This window comes from Psammomys obesus, unplaced genomic scaffold (genome assembly GCF_907164565.1).
Source record: "Psammomys obesus unplaced genomic scaffold, mPsaObe1.curated_primary_1811, whole genome shotgun sequence".
Taxonomy (NCBI): Eukaryota; Metazoa; Chordata; class Mammalia; order Rodentia; family Muridae; genus Psammomys; species Psammomys obesus.
The window spans coordinates 7170580-7196880 of record NW_026590859.1 but is presented as its reverse complement, the minus strand read 5'-3'; the positions used below and the strand labels follow the sequence as shown (position 1 = coordinate 7196880).

The following is a 26301-nucleotide window of genomic DNA, read 5'->3' as shown; positions in this document are numbered from 1 at the left end:
AAATATATAGCTTAATATTTTGTTTTCATATTTGTAAGAGGCAAATACTTTAACTGAATGCATATGATACAGCACATATAGAATGAACTCAGGGAGTGAAAACTGAAAGGAAAATTTTATTAAATGGATCCATTTTATAATAGCTACACAATGCTTTTGCAATTAAAAAGTGGACAAATGAAATGATCCAATAAAATCTCTTAGTAAACTATGAGTCAGTTTATAAGTTTAAGAGAGTTATTGGTCCAATTTCTTAATCTTAAATTCTATTTCTTCTTTAAAATTTCAAAATATTAACAAAAGAGACACATTTAGAAGCCCATCATAAAGAACCCAGTGGGAAGAGTGATGAATAGTATCAATGCAGAGCCAGATTATAGTATGCCGACACAAAACACCAGGTCCTGTGGTCCCAGCATTCAGCAGGCCAAGGAAAGAGGATATCTGGACTGCTGCACTCAAGGATTTTAAAGTCTTTCTGAATAACACAGCAATACCCCAACTTGAAAACAATTAAGTAGACATATTCAAATAATTCTTTTTAAAATAATTTTTACTTCATGTGTGTATTTCTGGGGGTGTGTATACTCTGTGGTGCAGGCACCCATTGAAGCCACCTGGAACTGGAGTTACAGGTAGTTGTGAGCTGCCTGATGTGGGTACTGGGAACCAACCTGGGTCCTTTGTGAGAACAGCAAATTGTTTGAATCACTCACCCATCTGTCCAAGTCCAGAAATGAATATTATCCATTTACTTATTGTCATATTATTTTTTAAAATGCTACCTCTGAAACATAGGAAAACAAATACTGGTTGGGTAATAAGTTATTCATTAATTCAATGTTATTTACTACATAAAACTGTGTATAAGCTAGTATGTTTCTCAAAGACACACATATGCACATTCTATGTATGAGCTTCCAAGCTAATATTCCTGAAGATAACAACATTGATTAAAACAAGTGAACAATAGATACATTTAGAAAAAAAAAACATTCACAAGTGGAAGAGATTGTTTCTAGGAAAGAAGGATTAAAAGAAATCAGTTGACTGGCTCTCAAAGGGTCTGCATTCCTAAGCACTGCATCTAAAATGCCAGTGTTGGGACAGTCCTTAGGTACCTTGGATTCAACATGGGCAAAGAAACATGTCTCAACCCTCTTCTCTGTATGCTCATTGCTACCCATCTGAAATCAGCTCTTTGTCAAGAATGACAGTGCTATAAAAACAATGGCTCACAGTGGAGATTGAGAAGCAATAGCTGAATTAGTTCAGTCTTTATCTTTTTAAAACGAATCAGTTGCAAAACTCTTATTTCCCAAAAGGTCTTTTCCCACTCTAGTTTATCATCCAATCTACTGGTTAAATGGTTTTCTCTTTTCAGGACAAGGTCTCCTTGTGCAGCCCTAGCTTAAAACTATGGATCCTCTTGCCCAATGCCCCAAGTCATGCGATGGGAGACATGTACCATCACATCTAGGATGAATGACCTTTAAAACATTTCAAATCATCATTTGCTCATTTTATTGGGGTAGCGGTCAGCATGTGCAGGTCAGAAGACATGCTAAAGGAGTAGGTTCTCTTTTTCCAGCGTGTGGGTCCTGATGATGGAACTTGGATCTTCAGACCTGGCAGCAAGTTTACTACCTGTTGAGCCCTTACTGGTCGCTTAAATTATCTTCTGAAAATCTAATCATGCCATTGTTTCCTAGGGAGCTTTTAATATCCAACGCTAAAAGATATCTCAAAACCTCCAGATGAAGTCATAGCCCTTAGAATGCCAAACAAATCCTCCCTGCTCTGACCAGACACAATTCCTTTATCTTCTTTTATTGTCTCAACTCACAATAGAGCCTTCTATTCCATTAATTCCCTGAACAAACCATGCTCTTTCTTGCCATTACATAAAGTTACTCCTTGAATTGATTTTCCAACTACAACCTCCAAGAAGATCGACCCTCATAATGCTTAAAGCCTTCTGCATACTAATGATAACATTTTCATTCTTTTAAGGCTTCTAGGCTGGGCTCACATTTTACTCATATCTATTTATCCAAACATAATAAAGTATGTGGTACATTGAAGGAGATGATAAAATGTGATAGGGGAGGGGGGATTTAAGAAGAAGATGTAAGACTGGAAATGAAGGCAGAAGACTGTGGCTTTCAGAGCAGGACATAATTATTAAGAGATACACAATTCCTTGAACATGGCATCATCACTCTGACAGTGAAACCACACATCCCCATGGGTTATAACCTTTGGTTCATAAAAGTTTTGAATGAAATGAAATAAGGAAACAACTGGTCCAAGTATAAGATAAAAATATAGGGGTTTGTCATAGAAGCGAATGGAGAGACATCAACAAGGAAGACCACGATTAACAGACACCAAATGCTATGAGATGCCATGGCAACATAGTCACTGTGGAAGGGGCTAGAGGGTAAGAGAAAGGCTTTCATTTTTCTTTTAAAATCATATGAGTAAATAACATGTGATAGGGAAGCACACAAAAATGTAATTTATTACCCATACAACAAGGACATAGCATTAGTGTCCATTAAACAGGGCACTCAAAGAAGACTGTGACGGTAATTCTGTTCAACAAGGTAGCTATGAGATAAAACCCCAGATATCCAATAAAGTCGATCCTTCCTATCAACCACTTACCATCACCATCTAGTGTGACTCTAGTAGATTTACTTCACATTTAAATACAGTCCTTTAAGTGACTGAAAACATTTTCCCCTTCCCTATCAAGTTAGCAGATGTCCGCCTCTACAACAGAGAGAGCTAAAGCTAAGGTGCACACCTCATGAAATGCTTGTTTAGAGTTCACATATCCGTTTTTACACTCAACTATTAAGTACTACACATTGAATTCATCATTTCCTTCCGTCACCAGATTTGCAGAATATAAGCAGCCAAGTTCACAGCATTTTGAGTTTGTTCTAAAAATCTCTCCTTGTGACACTAGTCAGTCATCAAATTAATCTGTTTCTGGAGTATCATCAATAACGTATATAAATAAGAATGTAGGCTGTACATATCATAAAATGGAACAGACAGTTTTAAAGTACTAGTAGCTAACATACCACTAAGTTTTAAGTTATGCACATTTTTCTGTTGTTCTTTTAAAAAACTGCTTCAGATGAAATTTACAGATATTTGGTTAGCACTGGGATGCTGAGTGCTCACACAATATGTCACGAACCACTAGACATTTTATGTTTAAAATGAAAAACTGTGGGTAACACTTTGTTTTAATGGCAAAATAATTAGTTCCAGATTATAATGAAAATCCTATAGCAGTGAATAAATTATGACATCTACATGGATTTGAAATAAATTTATTATGATTAGTGTTATCACAGTGAATACTGAATGAATTAATAATGATAAAAGACCCAAGGTATTAACAGCAATGCAATAAAAACCTCAAGAGAAAGCAGGAAGTTTCTGGTCTCTTTGCCATCAACTATAGGAACAGGAACTCTAAGAGTATGTGCACGTCAGAGGCCAGGAATTAATTGACAGTGATAGAAAAATGAAAAGAGTACATGGTTAAGCATCTTTCCAGTAACATGAAAAAATGCATTTATGTATCTACAGACTGGACTTAGTCTGACCCACATGACCCACATATATTAGCTATGAATAAATAAACATTAAATTAAAAATCCAATATTCTTTCTTTCTCATTACCAGACATGCATAACTGTTTTAGACTGTAGGAATAATATTCCAACATTGGCTGACCTATGTTATCAGATATGTTGATGTGTAGAGTGACTGTTTTGCATATGATTTTTCTAGACCTTAAGATTTTTAAGGTCCCTAAAGGGTAAACTATACTTAAATCATATTTTATGTTACAAGTATCACTGTGTGTCTGATAAAAAGCACTTGGTGTCAATAAGAAATGGGAGCTTCACTTTTGTTTCTCATCAATAGCCTCATGACTAGTGTTGTTGCTATTTAACAGGTAAATGAATGCGGGGCTACAAGGACCTTAATACTAGATCATAAATCAGGAGCCATAACAGTTTGCCACAAAGGTTTCTATTCTTAGTGCATGCTAAAGTATCTTTTACCTACTCTTCTTCACTTCCCTTCATTTCCTAAATAAATGCATAAGTAATGTATATGGAAAGTAGGGCTGTTTGCTACACATATCACAAAGGGATCAAGTCCCATGGACTGTCACAATCTAGGTAGGGAAGAAGAAAACCCACATACTGGCTCTGAGTGGGGTCAGATGTCTTAGCGTAAGCCTAAAAAGGAATGTTGTGTGGCCGGGTGAAGGGCAGGCAACAGAGCTACCCCGACCTCAAGTGTTGAGAGAGGGATCCTAGCCGCAGTGAGACAACAGTCTAGCATAGGAGACAGGGACTGCACAAGAAGAGCGTTTAGGTCAAAGAGTGGGGACGCACTGTAGTGAGAGTTTGTCTATATACAGGGAGAGTAGCCCAATAATAAATGTAAGCAGGGTAAGGAGGGGCAGGCTTCTCACAGCTACAAAAATGAAGAGGAGCCAGGTATGGTGGTGCATTCCTGGGGTACCAGCTATTTGGGATGTGGACAAGAGAAATGCTAGAGTTCAGGAATTTAGGAGCAACAGAGCACTATAGAATGAAACTTAGGGTGTTGGCTATGAACAGTTTTTAAAATTAACTCATGGCTTTTAGTATCCATACTAACTGACAGAAATCAAAACTAATGTAAAATGTGTCTTAATGCACACATATGCACAGTCCATAGCCTAATCCATTAAAAGTAACTATTGCCAGAAACATCCTTATGACAAGGTGAACTTACTAAAAGGAACAAGGGTTTCTTGGAGAAATGAATAGTGACGAGGCCAGAATATTTTCTTTTGTCAGAAAACAGGGATGCTTTGTGTGATCAGGACACAGCAGAAAGTATGACATGCTTCCCTTTTGCCCAATGTTAGCATTAAAATAGGAAAGAAATAGGGGCTTTTGCTCACTGACTAGTACAGGACAGTGTAAACCTACATTGATAACAAGTAAATTTACAGTGGGGTGAGGAATAAAAAACACAGTTTCCAAGGACCTGCTTTAAAACACACCCTTTAATCAAAAGGTAAAGAGAATATTCTAGTGGAGAAGTCTCTTTGACATCTCCTTTGTCAGATGGCTGAAATTAATAAACACCACCAGTGACAGAACAACTCAGGGCCGTATGGAATCTGGCCAATGTAGCAAGAGGAGCACAATGTCACTCTTAAGCTTCCTTCTCCAAATGTGCCCAGTATCCAAGGGGGAAAACCCCAGACAAATTCTTCAAGTCAACTAACCTGTAATCTTCAAAAGGGTCAAAAGTCATAAAAAACAGAATACTCCACATTCAAGATAACTAAGGAAGAAATTAAACAGGATCTTTTAACGTTTTATTTTTATTTGACAATTTCATACATGTATACAATTAATTTTGAACACTTCTCATTTCCCACTACCTTCTCTGACTCCCTTCTCTTTCTCATAGCTACCCTTCCTCTTCTCAAATGGTATTTTCCCAGTTAAAACAAAAACAAAACAACAAAGCAACATTGAGTTTAATTAGGGTTGCTTGGATGACCATAAGTTGGGTTATTCATAGAATATGGGTAATTTATCAGTGGCTATACCAAGGAAGAAAATGATACCACCTCCCTCAGCAACCATTAAAACCTAAGTGGGTACATAGGATCCTTTGGCTAAAAAGACTGTGGGGATAGAGCTTCGTTTTAGGTTGCATACATCTTCCAAAAATTACTAATAAAGCTGGCAAAGCTTGGAGTGAAACAGAAGTACAAAATAGAACTCACTTTTTGATGCTGATGTTTGGATTATGGTCATACACAGAATGTTCTGCTCTGTGAAGGGTATGTACAGGGATGCACCAGCAGGCAGGACTTAGAACTTGCAACCTTTTACCTTGCAAGTTTGATATTCTTTTGAGTACTCTGTGTGTGTGTGTGGGGGGGGGGATGTAATTCCAAATATGGTTTGTAATTTCTAAAAGTTTCATTTTCCTTTCATTTATTACAAAGCTTTTGTTTTAGCCATGCTTGCCTCTTAATGCTTAAATACACTGGAAAAGCAACATTAAAAGCCTTATTTAATTGTACCATTTTATATTCCAGGGTTTGCTTCTACTGGTGAAATTTTTTTTTTTTTGCGTCTGGTAATACGTCAGAATTTGCTACATTTCTTGCCCTTCACCCTACCCCAGGACTTAATGCGTAGATGCCAGATAATATATGATCTATTTTGAAGAGGTTAGAATTTTAACTTAAATCACCTACAGGCAAAAACAATCGAACAAACAAACAAAGACAACTGCCTGGCTAATCTCATTTGTTTGCTTCTTTGAGATCAAATCCTACACTGGCTACTGTACTGTGCCTAAAATTCATTTATTTTTTTAAAAACTTAATCTAGTTTTTCAAGGTAAGGACCAAATTTTCTACTAGTAATATCGTTATACACACTTTAATCTTGGTTCCAAAACATACTTTGTGTCTTAGAATACATTTTTTCCTATTGATGTGTTTATTTCACAAATACTTCATGATTACATAATGCTCAATGTGTCACTAAGAAAGAAAAATTAGAAATAACTAAGACTTTCCTCTCCCTGGTCCTCTAATATTAAAATTCTTAAACTTTATAAATCACTTTGTTTATTCCCAAATTCATATTTAGGAACCTATAAACTCTTTTTTTATTATTAATTACACTTTATTCATTTTGTATCCCCCCATAAGCCTCTCCCTCCTCCCCTCCCGATCCCACCCTCCCTCCCCTTTCTGCATGCATGCCACTCCCCAAGTCCACTGATAGGGGAGGTTCTCCTCTCCTTTCTGATCTTAGTCTATCAGTTCTCATCAAAAGTGGCTGCATTGTCCTCTACCATGGCCTGGTAAGGCTGCTCCCCCCTCAGGGGGAGGTGATCAAAGAGCAGACCAGTCAGTTCATGTCAGAGGCAGTCCCTCTTCCCATTACTATGTAACCCACTTGGATACTGAACTGCCATTGGCTACATCTGTGCAGGGGTTCTAGGTTATCTCCATGAATAGTCATTGGTTGGAGTATGAGTCTCTGGGAAGTTCCCTGTGTTCAAATTATCTTGTTCTGTTGCTCTGCTTGTGGAGTTCCCATCCCCTCCAGCTCTTACTATTTCCCACTTCTTACATAAAATTCCATTCACTCTGCCCATCAGTTGTCCATCAAGCACAGCATCTGCTTTGACAGTCTATACTGCAGAGGCTTTCAGAGGCCCTCTGTGGCAGGTTCCAAGGTTGTATAAACATACAACATAGAATAAACCCACTAAAATCTGTACATCTATACAAACTAAGCAAAAGAGAGGACCCTAACTAAAATGTTCAATCCCCATCCTGAAAGGCAAAGAGGATGGACATCAGAAGAAAAAGAAAATAGGAAACAACCTAGGAACCTGCTACAGAGGGCCTCTGAAAGCCAGAAGAAAACAGGAAACAACCTTGCAACCTTGGAACCTATAAACTCTTATTCTAAAATTGAGTAAATACATTTTTACCTTAATTTGTCTCCAGGATTTTTTTTTTTGCTTTTTAAAATGTTTATTTGCATGTACATATGATGTGTGTGCAAGTGTCCCACATGCACACATATGTGGAAATCATGACAAGGATGTGCACATCAGAGGACAAGTCACAGGAGTCATTCAGTCACTTCTCTCCTTCCACTATGTGGGTCCTGGTAATCAAACTCAGATCATAGTGTTTGGAAACAGCTGCTTTACCAGCTGAGACACCTTGTCAGTCCAATTTACCCTTTTTTAAAACTGCTGTGCATGTATTATCCTTATAAGGCGATACAGACTGATCACAGATTTTTCTTACAAAAGTAATTTTTAATGAATGCTTTTGCCTGAAAATATTATACATAAAACTATCTTGTCCATAAATTGAATACATGAGTTCATTTCTATATGGACAATAGAAAAAGTGTGATTGAGTCAAATTACATGCATTTTGATGCCATGAAAAATGGTAGTTGTATTTTCAAATTATAATTTTTATTACCTAACTGTGCATCGCTTGTATACTGCAAAATTATTCATGTATTATTTCTTTCTTGGGAATGTTGTTATTTAAGACATAATAGCCTCAAACTCTACTCCTAGCTGAGGGTAAACTTTGCCTCCTTCTCAGCCACTTCTGTCCTCTCAGTGCTGGGTAACGGTGTGCCACCAGCCCTTGCCTCATTTCTTTCTGTGCATGCCTTAAGATATTATCAGGGGACACATAATTTTACAATTTCTTTTAAAAGTTTTGCTTGTTTGTTTTGAGGCTACTCTCAAATGCATAGCAAATTCCGCCTCATCTTCCTAAGTACAGGCATTCTAGATGTGAGCCTTTTATATCTGCCTTTCATTGCAACCATTATGCTTTTATTTTTACTATCTTGCAATATTTAATAACTATTAAGGATAGACTATTCATTAAATGTTACTGAGAAAATTATATTTTGATCCATCTCAAACAATACATACATATAAATATATTCATAAAACCAGGCAAAAATGATGTAAACCTTTAATTAGATTAGGAGCAAATGAATACAGTTATTTTATAATTGTTGGTTGGGAAAGACTACTCAAAGAGAGAATAAAATCCTTTAAGCTAGAAAAACATTCACTAATTTGACAACCTAAAATTTAATCCCCCTACACATGTGTAGCAGATGTGTAGCTTGCTCAACAACATATGGGCCCCCAACAACGGGAGTAGGGGCTGTCTCCAATTTTGTTGCCTGCATCTGGATCCCTTTCTTTAAGCTGAGCTGCCTTAGCAGGCCTCATTGGGAAGGAATGTGCTTAGTCCTATTGAGATTTGAAGTGTTAGGATAGGTTGGTAGTCTGAGAAGGAGAGGGGGAAATGGAGGGAGGGGTGCCTGAGTATGGGGCTGGGAGGAGAGGAGGAAGGGGGCTGGGAAAGTGATTAAATAAAAGAAAAAAACATAATAAAATATAAACAAGGCATAGAGGTTGTAGAGGAATATTAATCCAGCAAAATGGCTGCTGTGATCATATCCAAAAATCTTCTTGGTCTATGTGATATAGCTGGAATACAGACATGTCCTTAATACACACCTTTAATCCCAAACAATGAAGGTAAAGTTAGTTTGTAGAAGAAGCCCCCATGTTTGGAAGGGGTGTCTAATTGAGAGGCAGACAAAGTGACGAATCAGAGAAAGAAAGATTTGACAGAACAAGATATACCAACTCTCAGGAGAATAAAGAGGAAAGAGAGGCAAGTTAAGAGAGAGCAGAACAGGGCAGAGGGAGAGAGGAGGAGGCAGTTTTACCAGAGCAGTTTTATAGGGAGAGATTACAGAAAGAGAACAAGCTAGAAAAAGGTGAAGAAAGAATGAGCCCAAGAATGAGGAGCCAGAAAATTAGAAATGATTACCAACATTAGTATTAAGCCAAGCAGAGCAATTCAGTCAGAAGCTGAGAGAAGCCAGTTTGAATCAGTCAGCTTAGAGAGGAGTTTGAGCCAGAATAGCTGAATTGAACGGGTCAGCCAGATTTCAGAAAGAACAAGAAAGGATGAGCTTATTCAGCATTAAATTTCAGAGGCTGAAAACACTCTAGGCCGAAATTATATTGTACGGAGGCTAGACGATTAGATCTAGGTTAGCAGATGGAGGCAGTAAGCCTTGGAGACGATTATTACATCAAGCTAACAAAAGATGCATTTACAGAAAGTATAGCAGTTGAGTGCTTTCCCACACTCTAAAGTCCGTGGGTTCCATTCAAGTACAACACCAAAAGTAAACATTAAAAAAACAAAACAAAACAAAAAAACAGCAAGTTAAAAAAGAAAACAACAGACTGGTGCATCACCACATCAAAATCAAATCATCCAACTTTTTGGTGTTGGTTTAGGACTGGACAATGACAGGCTGGGAAATTCTGAGATGATATGGAGAGAACATTCATATAGGCTGAAGAAGTCAGAAGGAAATTGACGGTAGAGACTGTAAAAAGAATCTATCGGAGGGTTTGAATATGAAACCTCCTTACTGCTTATGGTGTGAATGATTAGAGTGCTACTAGTTGGGGAGTTTGTGAAAACTTTAGGAGATGGGATATAGATGGGAGGTTATTGGTCATGTCGGGACCCCTTCTTGTTACAGTCCTTGCTTTCTGTCATGCTTTCTGATTCCTGTCCCCATGAAGTGAGGAAACTAATCTGCCACATTCTCCTGCTGCCCAAGTAGATAAAGCCAAGTGATCACAAACTGAACTCTCTGAAGCTAAGAGGCAAAAGGAAAAAAAAACAAAGCAATTCCTCCATTAACTTGTTTCTCTCAGGCACTGAGTCACAGCAACTGACATTCGTCATGCATGACAATCATGATTGCCTTAAATTCCTCAGAAGACCGAAAAGGAACTTTGGAACTTGCCCAAGGAGAGGTCTAGAAAGAACACAAACAGTGCCATCTCCTGATTGTGTAGGTCCAACATAACGTTCATTAAAGTCAAACTCTCTTAATTTGCAATTGTGAAGGGTGTTGTTTCCCTAATTTCTCAGCCCATTTGTCTTTTGTTTACAGGAGGGCTACTGATTTTTTTTTTTTTTTTAGTTAATTTTGTATCCAGCCACTTTGCTAAAGGTGTTTATCAGTTGTAGGAGTTCCCTGGTAGAATTTTGGGGGTCAGCCACGTATACTATCATATCATCTGCAAATAGTAATACTTTGACTTCTTCTTTTCCAATCTGAATCCCCTTGATCTCCTTTAGTTGTCTTATTGCTCTAGCTAGGACATGAAGTAATATTTTGAAGAGATATGGAGAGATTGGGCAGCCTTGCCTTGTTCCTGATTTCAGTGGACACTTGATTATGTAAATGGAAAATATAATTTAAAGGGTCAAGTTCCACTCCAAGCAGACAATTGAACTTGGGATGTTGTCCATATGGTTCTGACATTTGAGTAACAAAGGATAATTAAGTAAAGGAGTTATAGAATCTTCTTTTACAAATAGGGCAATGAAGGAGAGCCACTGTGGTCAGGCAAGCGTCAGAAAAGGCTTGGGAAAGTCACTGTGTGAAGCTGTGAAAGTAAAGCTTGTGTTGCATTGGAGACCCAAAGATGTTAGAAAAGCAAGAACCACTGAGGTATCTACCAAGGAGAGCTGCAGACAGGGAGAGAAACAGCCCAAGAGAGAGAAATGTGTTATAGGTAGCAAAGCTGGAAAGAGCCATCTAAGCTCTGTGACATCAGATATGGAACTTAAGATTAGAGTTTGTCCTGCTAGATTTTGGTCTTACTGCACTATTTCCTCACTAAGCTCTCTTTCTTTTCTTTAAGAATGTTAATATATAGTCCCTGTTATTATATGTTGGAAGTATATAATTTGGCCTTGGTTTTATAGGGGCTTACAGTTGAGAGATTTCCTTGAGTCTCAGAAGAGACTTGAGAGTTTTAAACTGTTCTGAGAATGTGAGAAAGTATGGGAGCTTGTGAATTTTGGACTAAATACATTTTGCATTATGATGTGGCCTTGAGCTTATTGGGTTCCAGGGCATGAAATGTGGTGGCTTGAATGAGAATAGCCATCATAAGCTCATGTATTTGAATACTTGAGTTTTCTGTAGGCAGAACTCTTTAGGGGAGATTTAAAAAGTGTGGCCTTGTTAGAGAAGCTTTGTCACTAGGGGTAGGCTTTCAAGTTTCAAAAGACTCATACCCCTTCGTGTCACAGTCTCTCCGCATTTTCTTCTAAATCAAGATGTAAGTTCACAGCCATTGCTTCAGCACCAAACCTGCCTGCCTTCTGCCAGGCTCCCCACCGTGATGATCATGGATCCGTGCTCTGGAGCCCCACCAATCTTTCTCCTATAAATTGCTTATCAAAATAACAGCAAAGTAACTAAGACAATACGTCTTTTTAAGACATTTTATGTAGGACATTCCAAGCTCCACTCTTCCTTCAGTTTAGTAAGTTTTACTTGTAATCTTCCTTTCCATGACTTTACATCCTGCAGTGACTGTCACTCATTAAGTGCATGCTATAGCTGACATATAATGCTCATCACACATCACTGTGGTCATTCCCATTTATGGACACTGTTTTCATTTGCGTTCTTTTCTTTAGCTTTTTTTCATTTATTTATTACAGCTTATTCACTTTGTAGCCCAGCTGTAGCCCCCTCCTTAGTCCCCTCCCCATCGCACCCTCCCTCCCTCTCTCCTCCCATGCCCCTCCCCCAGTCCACTGATAGTGGTGGTCCTCCTCCCCTTTCATCTGACCCTAGCCAATCAGGTCTCATCAGGACTAGCTGCATTGTCTTCCTCTGTGGCCTTATAAGGCTGCCTCCTGGTGGGAGGGGGAGCTAATCAAAGAGCCAGTCACTGGGTTCATGTCAGAGACAGTCCCTGTTCTCCTTACTAGGAGAACCACTTAGACACTGAGCTGCCACGGGCTACATCTATGCAGGGGTTCTAGGTTATCTCCATGAATGGTCCTTGGTTTGAATATCGGTCTCAGAAAAGACCCTTGTGCCCAGATTTTTTGGTTCTGTTGCTCTCCTTGTGGAGCCCCTGTCCCCTCCAGGTCCTTCTATCTCCCCTTCTTTCATAATATTCCCTGCATGCTGCCCAAAGTTTGGCCAGGAGTTTCAGCACTGGCTTCAATACCCTGCTGGGTAAAGATCATCCTGAGTGAGGTAACCCAGAAGCAGAAAGACACACATGGTATATACTCACTCCTAAGTGGTTATCAGACTTATAATAAAGGATAAACATGCTAATATCTGTACACCTAAAGAAGCTAAACAAGGAGGACGACCCTGGTTAAGATGCTTAGTCCTCATTCAGAAAGGCGAGCAGGATAGATATCGGAAGAGCAAGAAAACAGGGAACAGTACAGGAGCCTACCACAGAGGGCCTCTGAAAGACTCATTTGCTTTTACAAAACATTTACTTTTCAGTAGCAACAATTCTATGTTTAAATTCACCTATTACTGTATAAATTAAAAAAAGTTTTAAAAATTAGTTATAATACTTCTCCCCCATAATTATTTCTATAAATGTCATAGTATACTTTTATTAAAGCGGATATAATTAGTACCAACCTCACAGAGGTTATTTGTTCTGATATCTTAATGTTCATCTTCTAAACTAACATTTTGTTAAGTGGTCTGTGAGGTTTTTTTTCCTGTGTATGTTGACAGCCAATCATGTAGTAACTCTGCAGTGTTACATGAAGTTTTCTTGGGGAGCCTTTTCATAATCTGTGAAAATTAGTTATTTTTTTTTTTCAAGAACTGTCAGAGCGGAGATTAGCAAGCTGAGATTTCTCTTTTAGGACAACAGGAATAGACAGGATTGATAATTCTGCTTTCGAAACTGAGCCATCTCTTTTATGGTATCAATATATCTGATAATGACTGCTGGCTTTATAGACATATTCCTTGTTATTAATAACTTTTTAAAAATAAAGTTTTAGAGAAGATACAGAGTATTTTGTCTAAACAAATTTTACACAGGCGCCTCCTTAAACTATATAAACTGCTTGAGCTGAACACTTACAATCATGTACTTTATTACATACATATCTAGACTATAAATATATCAATGAAGAATTTTCCTAATTTATAAAGAAATTTTTAAAATTTACAATGAATAAAAATAATAACCAGGAGTATACACTAAAGTTATCAACTTCCCTTTAAAAATGTACTGTGCTGATGTTATGTGCTTTATACTTCACCCTTACATGGCTTCCTGTTATAATTATCAGTTGCATGGTGCTTGGAGGATCATTTATCCTTCCCAGCAAACATACATGCTTCTTCTTTTTCACAGATGATGAAGCTTATAGTTAAAGAGTTCAGTTAAGAGCAAACATAAATAAAAGTTTATAACTAAAGCTAGAGTAACTCAGAGTAACAATTTGAACTGGGTCTGAACTTGTCTACAAACATCACTGTCTACTTGGGAAAATTATTTTTTTTTCATAATTAAGATGTAACAAAAATAAAGAAGTAGGTAATAGTAAAAAAAAAAACCAAATTCATATCTACTCAGCTGAGCTGTTATTAATTTATGTTAATAGAACTTAAATGAAATTGAAGGCACCAAATCACCTTACTAAATTAAGATCATTCTAGGAAGTGCTAGAGGTCAGTGGACTATGTGGAGTCAGAAACAAATTATTAGCTATAGAAATAACAGCGCCATATTCAGAACAGTGTCAACAGTTAGTTACACTGCAGGTTGACGCAGAGCACTGAGCCAGCAGCAGCCATGAGTCTTTTCTAGGGAGCACTAAAGTAAACTGTTTTTCAAACTGGCCTGACAAAAGCAGGAGAAACTTTTATGTATTTGAGGCACTTATTTTAATGCAGAAACTTAATGATTTAAGCACTGCTTATACTCAGTACAAATTTGCACACATACACAAACAAATTACTAGATCTTTGTTTTGACCTTTCTAATTTTTGGTAAATGATTTCAGGTAACTAAACTTAACTTTCCTTAGTTATAATACATGAATAATAAAAGGCATCACATAAAGTAACTATAATTATATTTTAAAAAATCTTTGTGTATGATATGATCGTTTGTATGTGTCTGTGTGTTATGCTTGAACACACTTGTACCACATCACACATGTGGAAGTCAGAGGACAACCTCAGGCTGCCTTTTCCTACCTTATTTGAGGCTCTGCGAGGTTCAGCAAGAGCCTCACAGTCATCTCTTATCTTTCTTTGATCTCACTGAGTGAGTACTGCTATCAGCTCCAGCCTCATGTGGGTAATGAGCTGAGGTCCTAATGTAAACATGACAAGTTCTTTACATTCCGACTCATCTTCAGCCCATAAGATTTGTGTGTGTGTGTGGGGGGGGAGAGCAGTTAGCAGCCTGCTATTCACACAGTAGGTATTTAGTAATAATTATTTCTCAGTCTGTTTCCTTACCCCTGTTCCTATGAATATACCATTCTCTCTTAGACGTGAGAAGGTCTGGATATTTTAGTTGACCATCTCTTTTCTATAGTTGTCACTATACATCTTCAAGCCCTTTTCTTCAGGAAATGATTTCTTCATGTCCCAGAACATATATTTTCCCATTAGGCTAAGTCAGCTAAGATTTTTTTGTGTATATCATGAATATCTTTGTGTATTTACTATATGCACTTTAAAATCATTTAAAATGTTAATTTTCATTTATTGAAGTAGATTTAATTTTAACTTTCTTTCTTTCTTTTTAGATTTAATCTTTGATCTTTGTGATCTTTGACCAATGATTTAGGATAACTAAACCTGACTTTCCTTGGCTATAATCCATTAATAATAAAAGGTACCATATAGGTAACTATAATTCCTTACATATGTAGCCTGGGCTGTCCTGGAACTCACACTGTAGTGCAGGCTGAGTTCAAGCTCACAGAGATCTACTTGCCTCTGCCTCCTAAGTGCTGGGATGAAGAACCACTATGACCACTGACTTAAAACTTTTTAAGAAGCAAAAATCAAGCCACAAAGAGTTATGCTAATAAACGGCAAGAGTCAAGGAGGGAAACAGAAGCAAACTATTTATGCATTCAATTTAAAAATAAGTCAGAGGTTATATTATTATTTTTATAGACAAATATATATTGTGCAAGTCCTTTGCTGAAAATCCCCATTGCTTCCTTTCTTAATCATGGTAAAATCATATATCCCTATTATCTTTAAGCACTCCAAAGGCTCTGGCTCAGTTTGCCATTCTGAACTGCAGGCACTGTTTTTGGAATACTGTTACTTGTCCCACTTTGGTTTTCTGTTGCTGTGATAAAATACTGATGAAAACAGCTTAGGGGAAGAAAGGGTTTATTTGGTTTGCAGCTTAGAGTCCATTTTCCAGAGAAGCCAAGGCAGGAAAACAAGGCAGTAACCTGAAGGCAGGAACTGAAGCAGAGACCTTGGACAGCACTTCCTTACAGGCTTGCTTCCCTGCCTTGCTCAGCTACCTATTTTAGACATCCAGGCTTACCTACCTAGGGATGTCACTGCCCATAGTGGGCTGGGCCTTTCTGTATCAATTAGTAAATGAGAAAATGCCCCACAGACATGTGTATAGGCAAATCAGCTCTTCAACTGCTATTCTCCCTCCTCAGTGGTGTCAATTTGACAGTAAAACTATCCAGACTGTCTTGTAATGTATTCTTGAATGTTTCTAACCACAGAGCATCAGCTGTTGGCGCTCTTGCCTAAAAAGTCTACCCAGTGTCCCCAATCATTCTTTTTGATGGTTTTCAAATATTCCAAACATCTCTCCAGTCTCTCATGTATAAAACGGCATATCCCACACCAGGTGTTCACTTTGCCTTGTTCTAGGCTGTTACATTCAGGGCGACACTGTGCATGTTTTTGTTCTGTTCCCTCATGACTTTCTGTGGCCTGTTGTGCTTTCTGCATTTAGCACTGCACAGAACATATGATCAGAAAGTGTTTTAGTCAGTGACTATTTTAGTAGTGAGAAGTTTATTGGTATTAAGTCCTGATGAGAATGAAAAATTAAGTTCATTAAAAACTCAAAATAAATATGTCACACGTAGGAAGTTATAAAAAATAGGAAATTTAAATTAGCTTAAAACAGTGAAACATATTAAATGCCCATTTGATAATCACAGTAATGAATAGGAAGCTATTAACTCAATGAGTCATGAACTTCTTTAGTTTTGATTTAAGGCACTCCAAATTTTCCTTAGGAATGAGAAATATAAGAATTATATGATTAATTCCTGTAAAATAAAAAAAGTTCCCCTCCCCCTTTTAAAACATAGGGCCTCGCTCAGTAGTTCAGGCTGAGTTTGAACATATTATTTAGCCCAAGTGCTAGGGTCACAAGACTGAGCTAAAATGCCTGGCAGGATCAATATTAATATTACAAATATAATTTTAAAGAAGAATTTAACATGTGAAAATGACAGACCTTGTTACTTAAGTGACACATTTTCTCCCTGAAATCATCTGTCTACTTCAGCATTATCCGAGTGTCAGTGCTGAGGTAGAGACACTTTAGTCACTGCCTTGTTGTGGACATTTCAGAACAGCATTACAATAAGGCTATTCCTTCTCGCAAATGGGCTTGCAGGAGCAGACACTTGCACTGGCAGAGCGGGGTGCTTCACCTCCACACACCTTAGTGGAGAGAGAGTTTTGTCCACTGCAAGTGAACAGTACCATGTGACCTTGTACAAAGTACCCAAACTAACTGATTCTCATTTTCCTTTCCTTGTAGGATTAGGGAATAAATAGATAACATAGAAGAGTGTTGAAGAATTGCAGATAAAACATCACACAGCTTTTTTCCCCACACTCTCCTTTTAAAATGCAAAATGGAGCCCCAACGGAATTTCTGTCAGATATGCAGATTTCCTGGCTCTGAGATACACAGAACCAGAATGGACACATTTAACAAATTTCCCAAATGACTCTAGAGCACATTAAAGTTCATGAAGAACTAATGTACTCAGTGATCTTTGGGCAATGACAACAATATCTCAAGGAATTTCCCTCTTTAATTTTCAATATATTAATTACTTAATATATTTTATTCATTATCTTTAATTTATATTATATATGTATTTGATGAGGTCAGAGAATACCTTGCAGGAATCTATTTTCTTTTTCCACTATATTTATTTTCATATGATTAAAATGATACAATTTAAAATATAAATCTTTGAATATATTTAAATGTAAATATAATATAAATATATTATAAATATCTTAAATATAGAAATGTTTATATGATCACTTTTGACAGGATCTATAGCTGAGTGTGATTTCTGATATTTCTTCTAACAGTCTGCATAGCATATCTTGGCACTATGAATACTAGCTAGAGAAAAGAAACAGACAGCTCAGTTTTGACTTAGTGCACCACAATTCCTTTCTAAGTGATTCTGTTCCACACTAGGCTGTCAGCAGCATGAAGAATGGAACTTGTTTCAATTATATATCGATGTCATAAACAAATACAAGCCTGTCATATAACCTCAAATGAATGTGAAATAATTTCTGAATATTAAGTATTAGAATTTCACTGCTCTATGCTTATTTAAAGATGATTAATTATAAGTTTCAGTAATGTAATTATTCAGAAAATAATTATTGTGGCTGTTAAATTTCAGGAAAGTAGAAAGACTAGAGACCGAAATAACGGTTTTTTAAAAGGCAAGAAAGCAACGCTGTCCTACTTTTGGCGCAAAGAAGATTCATACTATCTCACAAACATTACCATACTGAATTATCACTAAATACTGAATTATCAGCTAAAATTCCTTTTTTGGACACTGACTGTTCATCGCTAGAGGTACATAATGCAATACCAAATCCGTGGGTGAGACGTATAACAGGATGAGCATTGCTCAGCAGGACTTTCTCACATTGGCATGTCTACCACTGGTCCGCTACATCACTGTATGTTATCACACTGCAGGCCTTTTTGCGTTTTCTTCTAAGTTAGAGACTGCTGGGCCATTGCTGGTTTAAATGACTCTTTTTCATGGACAGGTTTAAGTTTAGGGGCATGGAGAATGTCGTTTTAGCACTTGCCTCTTTACTGGTACTAATTATCTTGTCACAATGGTTTAGAAACTTCATTTTAAGAAAGATGAATCACAGAACAATTGAATTCCATGTTTTTGAGAGAAGGGAAGCTAAAATTCCTCTTTTGGACACTGACATTCTGTGCACATGGGGCTAACTGGTTAGCCTGAGTAACACCAATTAGGCCAGTAAACCTTTAATTTGGAAAATAAGTTTCACGAAACCAAACTGCTCAGTGATTATTTTAAACTACCGGGGATGGAGCTGGTGGGGGAAACTCCCAAATGTAGTCCAGAGGAGCTATAAATTCTCTATGTAGCCCAGGCTAGACTGGACTCACAGGGATACCCCTGCCTCAGTTTCTCCAGCTAGGTATTACTTCACCGCGGCTTCACTTTATAATCTTTTATCTATGCTGGGTTTCTAGCAATATCAACTTATTGCTGACTTCTCTGTGTATATATAGTCCATTTGGGCAGTACATTTTTTTTTTTTTTTAACTTCTGCTCATGTTTGAGTCCCCATCAGGGAGAAGAAGGGGCTATTTCCTGAATTAAGTAAATTGTTAGCAGCAAACTTCTTCTGCGACCCCTCTCTTCACTACTCACCGGTTCCTAAAGTAGTACTGCGATTCTAGAAACGAGGCCCGCGCCTGCAGCTTGGCTAAAGTAGCCATGACCTGCAGGCCTGGGATTTAACGAAGTGGTGACTATTAGTCACCATGGCAACTGGGCTGAACCAAAGGCACTTCCGACTCATTCCCCTTTCCTTCCGCTCTGCTTCAGCTTCAAGGAACTGGACAGAGAATTCGTATTTTTTCATACGAGAACCGACGGCCGACTCGTTCCTTTCTCCTCCTGAATTGCTCGAGGCGCTGACATGAAAGCGCCGCCCAGCGAAGGGGAGCGAATGGTCTCCTCCGGCTTCCGGCTTCCGCCTCCAGCCAGCTTCCGGAAGTTCCTCTCAAAATGCTGAAGTGCTGTGTGGAAGTGGCCGGTGCTGCGGGAGTTGGAGTCGGTCCTCGGGCCTGAGCCTCGAGGCCGCGCTCCCGGGTGTCGTTGATGTTCGGGGCCGCCGGACGTCCAGCGATCGGAGCCGCCGCAGCCGCCGCAGCCGCCGGGAAGAGCTGGTGAGACCGGCGGGCCGCTGAGGACGGGGCGGGCGCGCCGGCGGGCAGCCCCGAGGGGCTCCCGGATCGGGGACAGCCAGGCACCGAGCGCCTTCGGGGCTCGTTCAGGTCGCTGCTGCTAACCTGGTCACCCTGTGGCAGAGTCCATGGCTGATGGGATTACAGAAAGCCACAGTTCTGGAAGTTTCTTAGTGGAAGAGACACCAGGCTCTCACGCTCCCCGCGCACCTAGGTTTGTGTAAAACGTACAAGTTTCCCACCACCTCGGAGGCTCCGTCGTGGTTCACGTGAGACGGACGTTGTCCAACAGCCCTAAGTTTGGGGTTGGAATTCGTCTTTAATGTATCATGACCTACTGCTGCAAGTTTTCAGGCTGCTTTCGCAAATCACGCTCTATCCTTATGACACCCCAGTCTATGAGACTGTCGCAGACACGGAGAATTTAAGAGGCCACACAGATAGTATAGTTAGTTAGGTTTTGGATTTCATGGTTGAAAAGCCTCCTCGCCGCATGCCCATCCCCGTTTCTTCCAAGGCTTTCTCCTTTACATAAACCTAGTGAGATAAGAAAGTAGATATCCTGCCGACAATCTGGAAACCTAAAAGTTTGACCAGTGAGTCGAGAAGTGTGATTTTAAAATCCATGCCAGTGGGCTGGGGTGTCTAATTTTTTTTTTTTTTTTTAGAAAAGTTACAAGAACATCTTATGCCAGATGCCGTATTTGGATCTTCTCTATAGATCCGTTTTTAATGAGTGTCAATTTTCCTGTGACTTTTTAAGTTCTCATAGTTTTCAGTTAGAAAGACAGGGAATGCTTTTTAAATGAGCCGTTTTTAATTGGTGTAATCAGCTTGGAAACAGGCACAGCTCTTAATGTACTAGTTGTTAGTTTTGGCAGTTGTACAGGAGGGAGGAAGCACCACACAAAACAAGATAAAGGAAATTCCCAAACATCCCGGTGATTACTCCAAAGTGTATTCTCTCAATGGTTCACTACTCTGTGTCTTGGTGAGGAACAGAGGTGAAATGTGTTCAGTAGATTGGTCTGGTCTTAGTAGAGAGGAAGCAATTTGTATGCTCGTTGACAAATTAAAAGCAAACAAACTGTGACCCTGTTTACTCATTGTACTCTCACTGAGTCAGCCTTTGATTTGTACATCCTACATGTTCTTCATCTGGTTGTGTGTCAAGCAGTATAGTAGGTACTTATTGAAATTCTTAGCTGTTTTCTTATTCTTAATCTAGGAATTCAGTATATACATTCAGTAAATATTTAATGTGCAGTAATCGTGTATGAGCAATAATCAAGACATTTCTTACCCTACAAAGCTTGTTGGCAGAATGAATTACTTTTTAAATCAAATTTTTTGTCTTGTTTGACTTAGGATTCTGACTACATTTCATTATGCATTTAAAAAATGAATAATTTACATTTTGAAAGCAATTAGAGGCAGTGAGATAAGTTTGGATGACTCTTGAAGTCAGTCATTAAATGAAGTAGCAAATCAAAAATGGTCTCCAAGAGTGATAAAACTTTACTTTTTTTTTTTTTTAACTTAAAGATCAGCTGATTAAGTTCTTAAATTTTTTCTAGGGGAAAAGAGGAAAGAAAGTAGTTTCCTCAGATGTCTGTGGTGACAAGATAACAGAGCTGTAAGTTCCAACAGACCCTTCAACTGAATGCTCAGTGTAGCCGTAGCATGCTTAGGGGGAGTGGGTTCTCCTATTCCTTAGAAACATTGTGATCCTTTGTTTGTGTTTTTGTTTTTGTTTTTTCAAGACAGAGTTTCTCTGTTTTAGCCTTGGCTGTCCTGGATCTCAGTCTGTAGACCAGGCTGGCCTTAAACTCGTGGAGATCAACCGGCCTCCACTCCAGAGTGCTGGGATTAAAGGCATGAACCGCACCTTATGATTCTTAACTGGGGAAGAAAGATTTTTTTCTTTACCCCTCTTCTTAATTCTATCTGTATATTAAAGCAGGAATCAGATGCATTGAAGATAGGGCCTCAACTATATAGCCCAGGGTAACCTCACTGTTTGAAAGAATTCTGCCTCTGCCTCCTTAAATTCTGAGATTACAGTTAAGATCCACTGCACCAAGCCATAAGAGATCGTATTTTTTTTCTGATTTAAATATCTAGTTTTTCATGTTCCTGCTAAGTTGGTTCCTGCTAAGGTTACAGGATCCTCTGCCCAACCTTATACCCACCTTCCCCCGAGCTCCAGACTGAGGTGGTTGTGAGTTGTGTTACCTGAGTGCTGGACACCAAACTTGGGTCCTCTGGAAGAGTAGTTAAGGACTCTTAACTGCTACAGAGCCATGCCTCTTTCCCAAGATGTAGCCTTTTAATAAATGGCTAGTACAAGTCCCATTTCTTTGTTGTGGTAGTTTGGGGAGCCCAGAGCTTTGAGCATGCTAGGCAAGTATTTCACCTCTAAGCTACAACCCTACTGTTCTAGCTTGAGATAAAGACTCATTTTGATAAATAACAGTATGATTAAGAAAGGAAGTTTTTAAGTTCCAGTGAGCATCAGAAATTTCAATATTTAAGATAAATCTTATGGATTTTGTTTGATTAGTCTTAAAATGTAGCCCTTACCCTTGTGTGACATCTTTTACTCTTTATATGTTTATTTACCATTGTCATAATCTGTATTATTATGTTTTCACTTTCATTTGAACTTTTTGGCTATGTGCTATATGTGTACTTAAAGGCCAAGTAGCCTTTTCTAAACAGCTGTTTTTTAAAAATCTTAAATAAAATGCAATCATTAACATGATATGGAAGTATATAATTTTGTCACAGTTTTCTTATTTGTGAATAGTCATAATATACTGTACATTCATAATCACAGTTCTTGCCTATGTTTATACTGGATTTATATTTATGTAGACCAGTGTTTCTCGACCTGTGGGTGGCAACCCTTTTGGGTGACAAATGCCCCTTTCACAGGGAGTGCATATCAGATATTTACATTATAATTCATAACTGTAGCAAAATTACAGTGATGAAGTAGCAACAAAAATATTACGGTTGGGGTCACCACAGCATGAGGAACTGTATCGAAGTTCTGCAGCATTAGGAAGGTTGAAAACCACTGTTGTAGATTCTAAAACAGAAATGGTTTTTTCTCCTTAAATTTTTGAAAGCCAACTGTGGTTGCACTTGGCAAGTGTATCTTACATTTAGATGTCATTAATATTAATAAAGTAGTCTAACTTAGCAGAAGAAAGAGTCCATGCTTTAGACAAATCACAGTGGGCATATGATCATGTACTCGATGATAAAGTATCTTTCATTTTGTTTTTCCCTTTTCAAATATTTGCTAACTGAAACTTTTTAATTCCAATTTGAAAAGTTTTGTTTGTTTTTTTAATTAACCGATGGATTTATTCAGTAGATATACAGTTATATATTCTCGTTTCACTGATATTTTTACTAGTATCAAGGACAAAAGAAAAAATATTCCTGAAAAAATTGTCTATGCCTGCCTCTAGTAATACCAGTTTCTAGAAATAGAGGCCTCAGAAGCAGTAGTTATTAATAAAATAGTTAACAGAGTTAGGGTTATCTGTTTTCTGGGGTTACTTTATTCTTACTATCCTTACATTTGTTTAACTGTCATGTAAGAACCTTTTAATCTAGGAATGGTGGCTCATACCTGTAATGCCCTCAGGAGAATGAGGAAGGAGGATCACGAGGTAAAGACTGCTCTTGAGTTGCACTGCAGCCAGGGACAGGAAAAAAACAGGGACAGGAAGATTGGTCTTTCTGAGAAGATGCAAGTAGGAAGTTAAGACTAAGGGCAGTTTCTGGTTCTTCATAAAACATAAATCTTTGGGGAGAAAGAAAAGTGTGCCATGTTTTGTTCCTTTAGTCCCTCTTCCTATCTGACATACATTTCTTTAGGAAATGATAAGGAACTCAAAGATGGCCCCTTCTTAATAGTACCTAAAAGGAACATGTAAACAAACCTGAGATGAGGCCCTGCATCTTGAAAACAACTGGCTCATCAAGTCCTGGAACAAATACATTTTATGTTGTTCAGCATAACCCACTCCTTGACAGATAGATTCATGTCCTTGAAAACATCTGTAAATAGAGTTGGTGCTCTAGACATGATCCCCAATGCTGTTCCCCAAGATTTCTTTTTTAAATGAGGTTCAAATGAAGAGACTTTACATATGAATAAAAACATGTCAAGTTAAGTGATGTTCACTGAGTTTATATTAATTCAGATTAAAACTCTGTCTGGCAAGTCTAGCTTTGTAGAGAAAAGTCTCATATTTTCTCATTTCTCTTCCATAAGGCAAGGTCTTATATAAGAAAATATGTTTAGGGTAAAGTGTTTTAGTTCAGTGCTTTACTGACACATTTACTGACACCTGCCCAAACAAAGGAGATACAAGAGCTGTTGGTAACACAGTCTGCTTTTATTTCTCTGTCCAGTTGATGTCCTTTTACCTGTAAGATGTGAGACAATATGATATTAATTGACTAATATTGTTGGCTAATCCACAAGGATTTTTCTTGGAAGGAGTTGTAGAAAAGTTAGAGTGGAACAAAGAGTGGCTGAATTCTGAATTGAAATTAAATATATTTTTATGTGTTTCTGAAGTTTTAAAAGAATCATCTAAAGTAATTTTTAGTCAGCTTATGCTTGAATGATACATAGAATTATTTGGATTCTTCTAGTTAAAATATTGTATTTTCTCTAGAGAAACAGTAGGAATTTAATAATGCTGGCTTAGTTTTCATGGAATACTAAGAAAAATTGATTTCAATCTTAGCTATGTTGTTTATATTTTATTAAACCTTATTAATTATAGAGGTACTTTTTCAGTAAAAATTAGGTGATGGGCTGGAGAAATGGCTCATCAGAGTTACTGGTGGTTCTTTCAGAAGACACAGGTTCAATACCCAGGCACCCACGTGACATCTCGCAACCATTTGCAACTCCAGTCCCAGGGGAGTCCCCAACAGCTGGCTTTCTTATGCACTGTTTGAAGTGCACAGACATACATGTAGGCAAAACACTAACACATAAAATAAAAATAAATGAGACATTTAAAATAATCAGTTGATGAGTATCATATTTCAGTGGGTTAAAGGGAAGTCAGCCTACTCTAACGTTAAGACCCCTGACCAACGCAAGCATGCTGGTGCCTGTGACCTAGCACTCTAGCTGAGGAAGGAGCTCAGTGTAAGCTCTCCAGGGGCTACACAAGAAACAAACAGGCATGATGACCACTGCCTTTTCTCATCTGAGGTGATATGCCAAACTGCCTTTAAATTAAGCTGTGATTTAACTAGGAGACTTATTTATTCATTGATTTCATGTCTTAACATTAAATTTTGAACGATCTGTTCACTCAATAAGAACATTCTTGTCTTCAAAAAGCCAGTTATTGTACCAATGATAGAACTTTTTAGTGAAAGGATCCCAATTTTAATACATATAAGTGTGTTTAAGTGAATTTTATGTAAAGATACACAATTATATTCAGAGATAATCGGCTTTTCAGATTACATTTTTTCAAGAACTGGTTTTAAAGTAAAATAATAGAAAACAAACAGGCAGTTATTAACACACAGGTAATAAATAAATGGCCCTTCTGGTTATCAAAGTTTCAAGCTCCTGTTAGCTTGATAACCAGTTTGGATGAGAAGCATAGCTGTCTCTATGCTGTGGACTAAAGCCAGAGTTATACATTGAAGCCTTTGAAGGAAGAAAGGAATCTCAGATGGTTCCTGGAGTTTCTTTACAATATGTGCTTGAATCACGGTGTGTTTGACATGGATTCAGGTTGTGAAAGGAGCTAGGTCTGAAGCAGCCAAGCCCTGTAAGTGAATGGCAACATTGTGTTAATTCCTCTGCTCACATTTTATTTTGCCAGCCCGGGATGTTGTTTCCTGGAATTGGTGCTACCCTGCATCTTGTTTGATTTAGGTTTTCTACACCTTTTTTTTTTTTTTTTTTCTGTTGAAACAGTATATCATATAAGTAACCATGAGCCTCTGACTTTTATATTGTTGAATGTGAAGCCTGTCTTAACCGTTAAAGAGTGAAACAAAGGTATAAAGAGTGGATGATGGGATTGTGGCAGCTGTTCCTAGCTGCCCTTGAGAAGCACTGGTGCTGGGCCTTGAAACCACGCCTACTAGGTCACAGGGACTGGTCTCTTGCTGTTCCTGTTTTGTGTGTCACTCCAGGGTTGCTGTGTGAGAAGGAAATGATGTAATCTAGTTAGTAAATATTGACAGATAGTAAAAACTCACCTGTTAGATGATGTGTACAGCACTGTAAATGTTAACCCATTAAATCACATGTATGTCTTTAGGTTTTGTAAATGAAAATAAAAACTTACAAACTATTGAAGGGAACTTGCTAAAGCTTAAAATATGTAACTAGAGACAATGTAGACCAAGGGCTGGAAAACTGCTGGGTACCTCTTGGTTTTATTTAAAATGAAAGAAAACCACCTCAGTCATTTATGGCTACTTTTACATTATAATGAGACTATATGGCCTACACAGCCCAAAATATTTGTTACCTAACTATCT

The 26301-nt window shown here is 38.0% G+C and overlaps 2 protein-coding genes across 6 annotated transcripts in view; one reads left to right on the top strand and one right to left on the bottom strand.

Annotated features, from left to right (window-relative positions):
• The window catches only part of Spata17 (spermatogenesis associated 17), a 175173-nt gene extending 155726 nt beyond the window's left edge, over positions 1-19447 (bottom strand). The window contains exon 1 of one of the 3 annotated variants that reach the window (XM_055609178.1): positions 19214-19447. In XM_055609178.1, the coding sequence (XP_055465153.1) occupies positions 19214-19281 (68 nt within the window). In that variant the 5' untranslated portion in view covers positions 19282-19447. The remainder of the gene's footprint in view (positions 1-19213) is intronic. The other 2 variants (XM_055609177.1, XM_055609179.1) reach the window with 2 other exon arrangements.
• Positions 19448-19592: 145 nt separating this feature from the next.
• Gpatch2 (G-patch domain containing 2) overlaps positions 19593-26301 on the top strand; it is a 156254-nt gene continuing 149545 nt past the window's right edge. For all 3 annotated transcript variants that reach the window (XR_008720372.1, XM_055609176.1, XM_055609175.1), the window contains exon 1: positions 19593-19734. Coding sequence is in view for 2 of the 3 variants with exons in the window: in XM_055609176.1 (XP_055465151.1) it covers positions 19667-19734 (68 nt within the window). In the remaining variant the exon portion in view is untranslated. The remainder of the gene's footprint in view (positions 19735-26301) is intronic.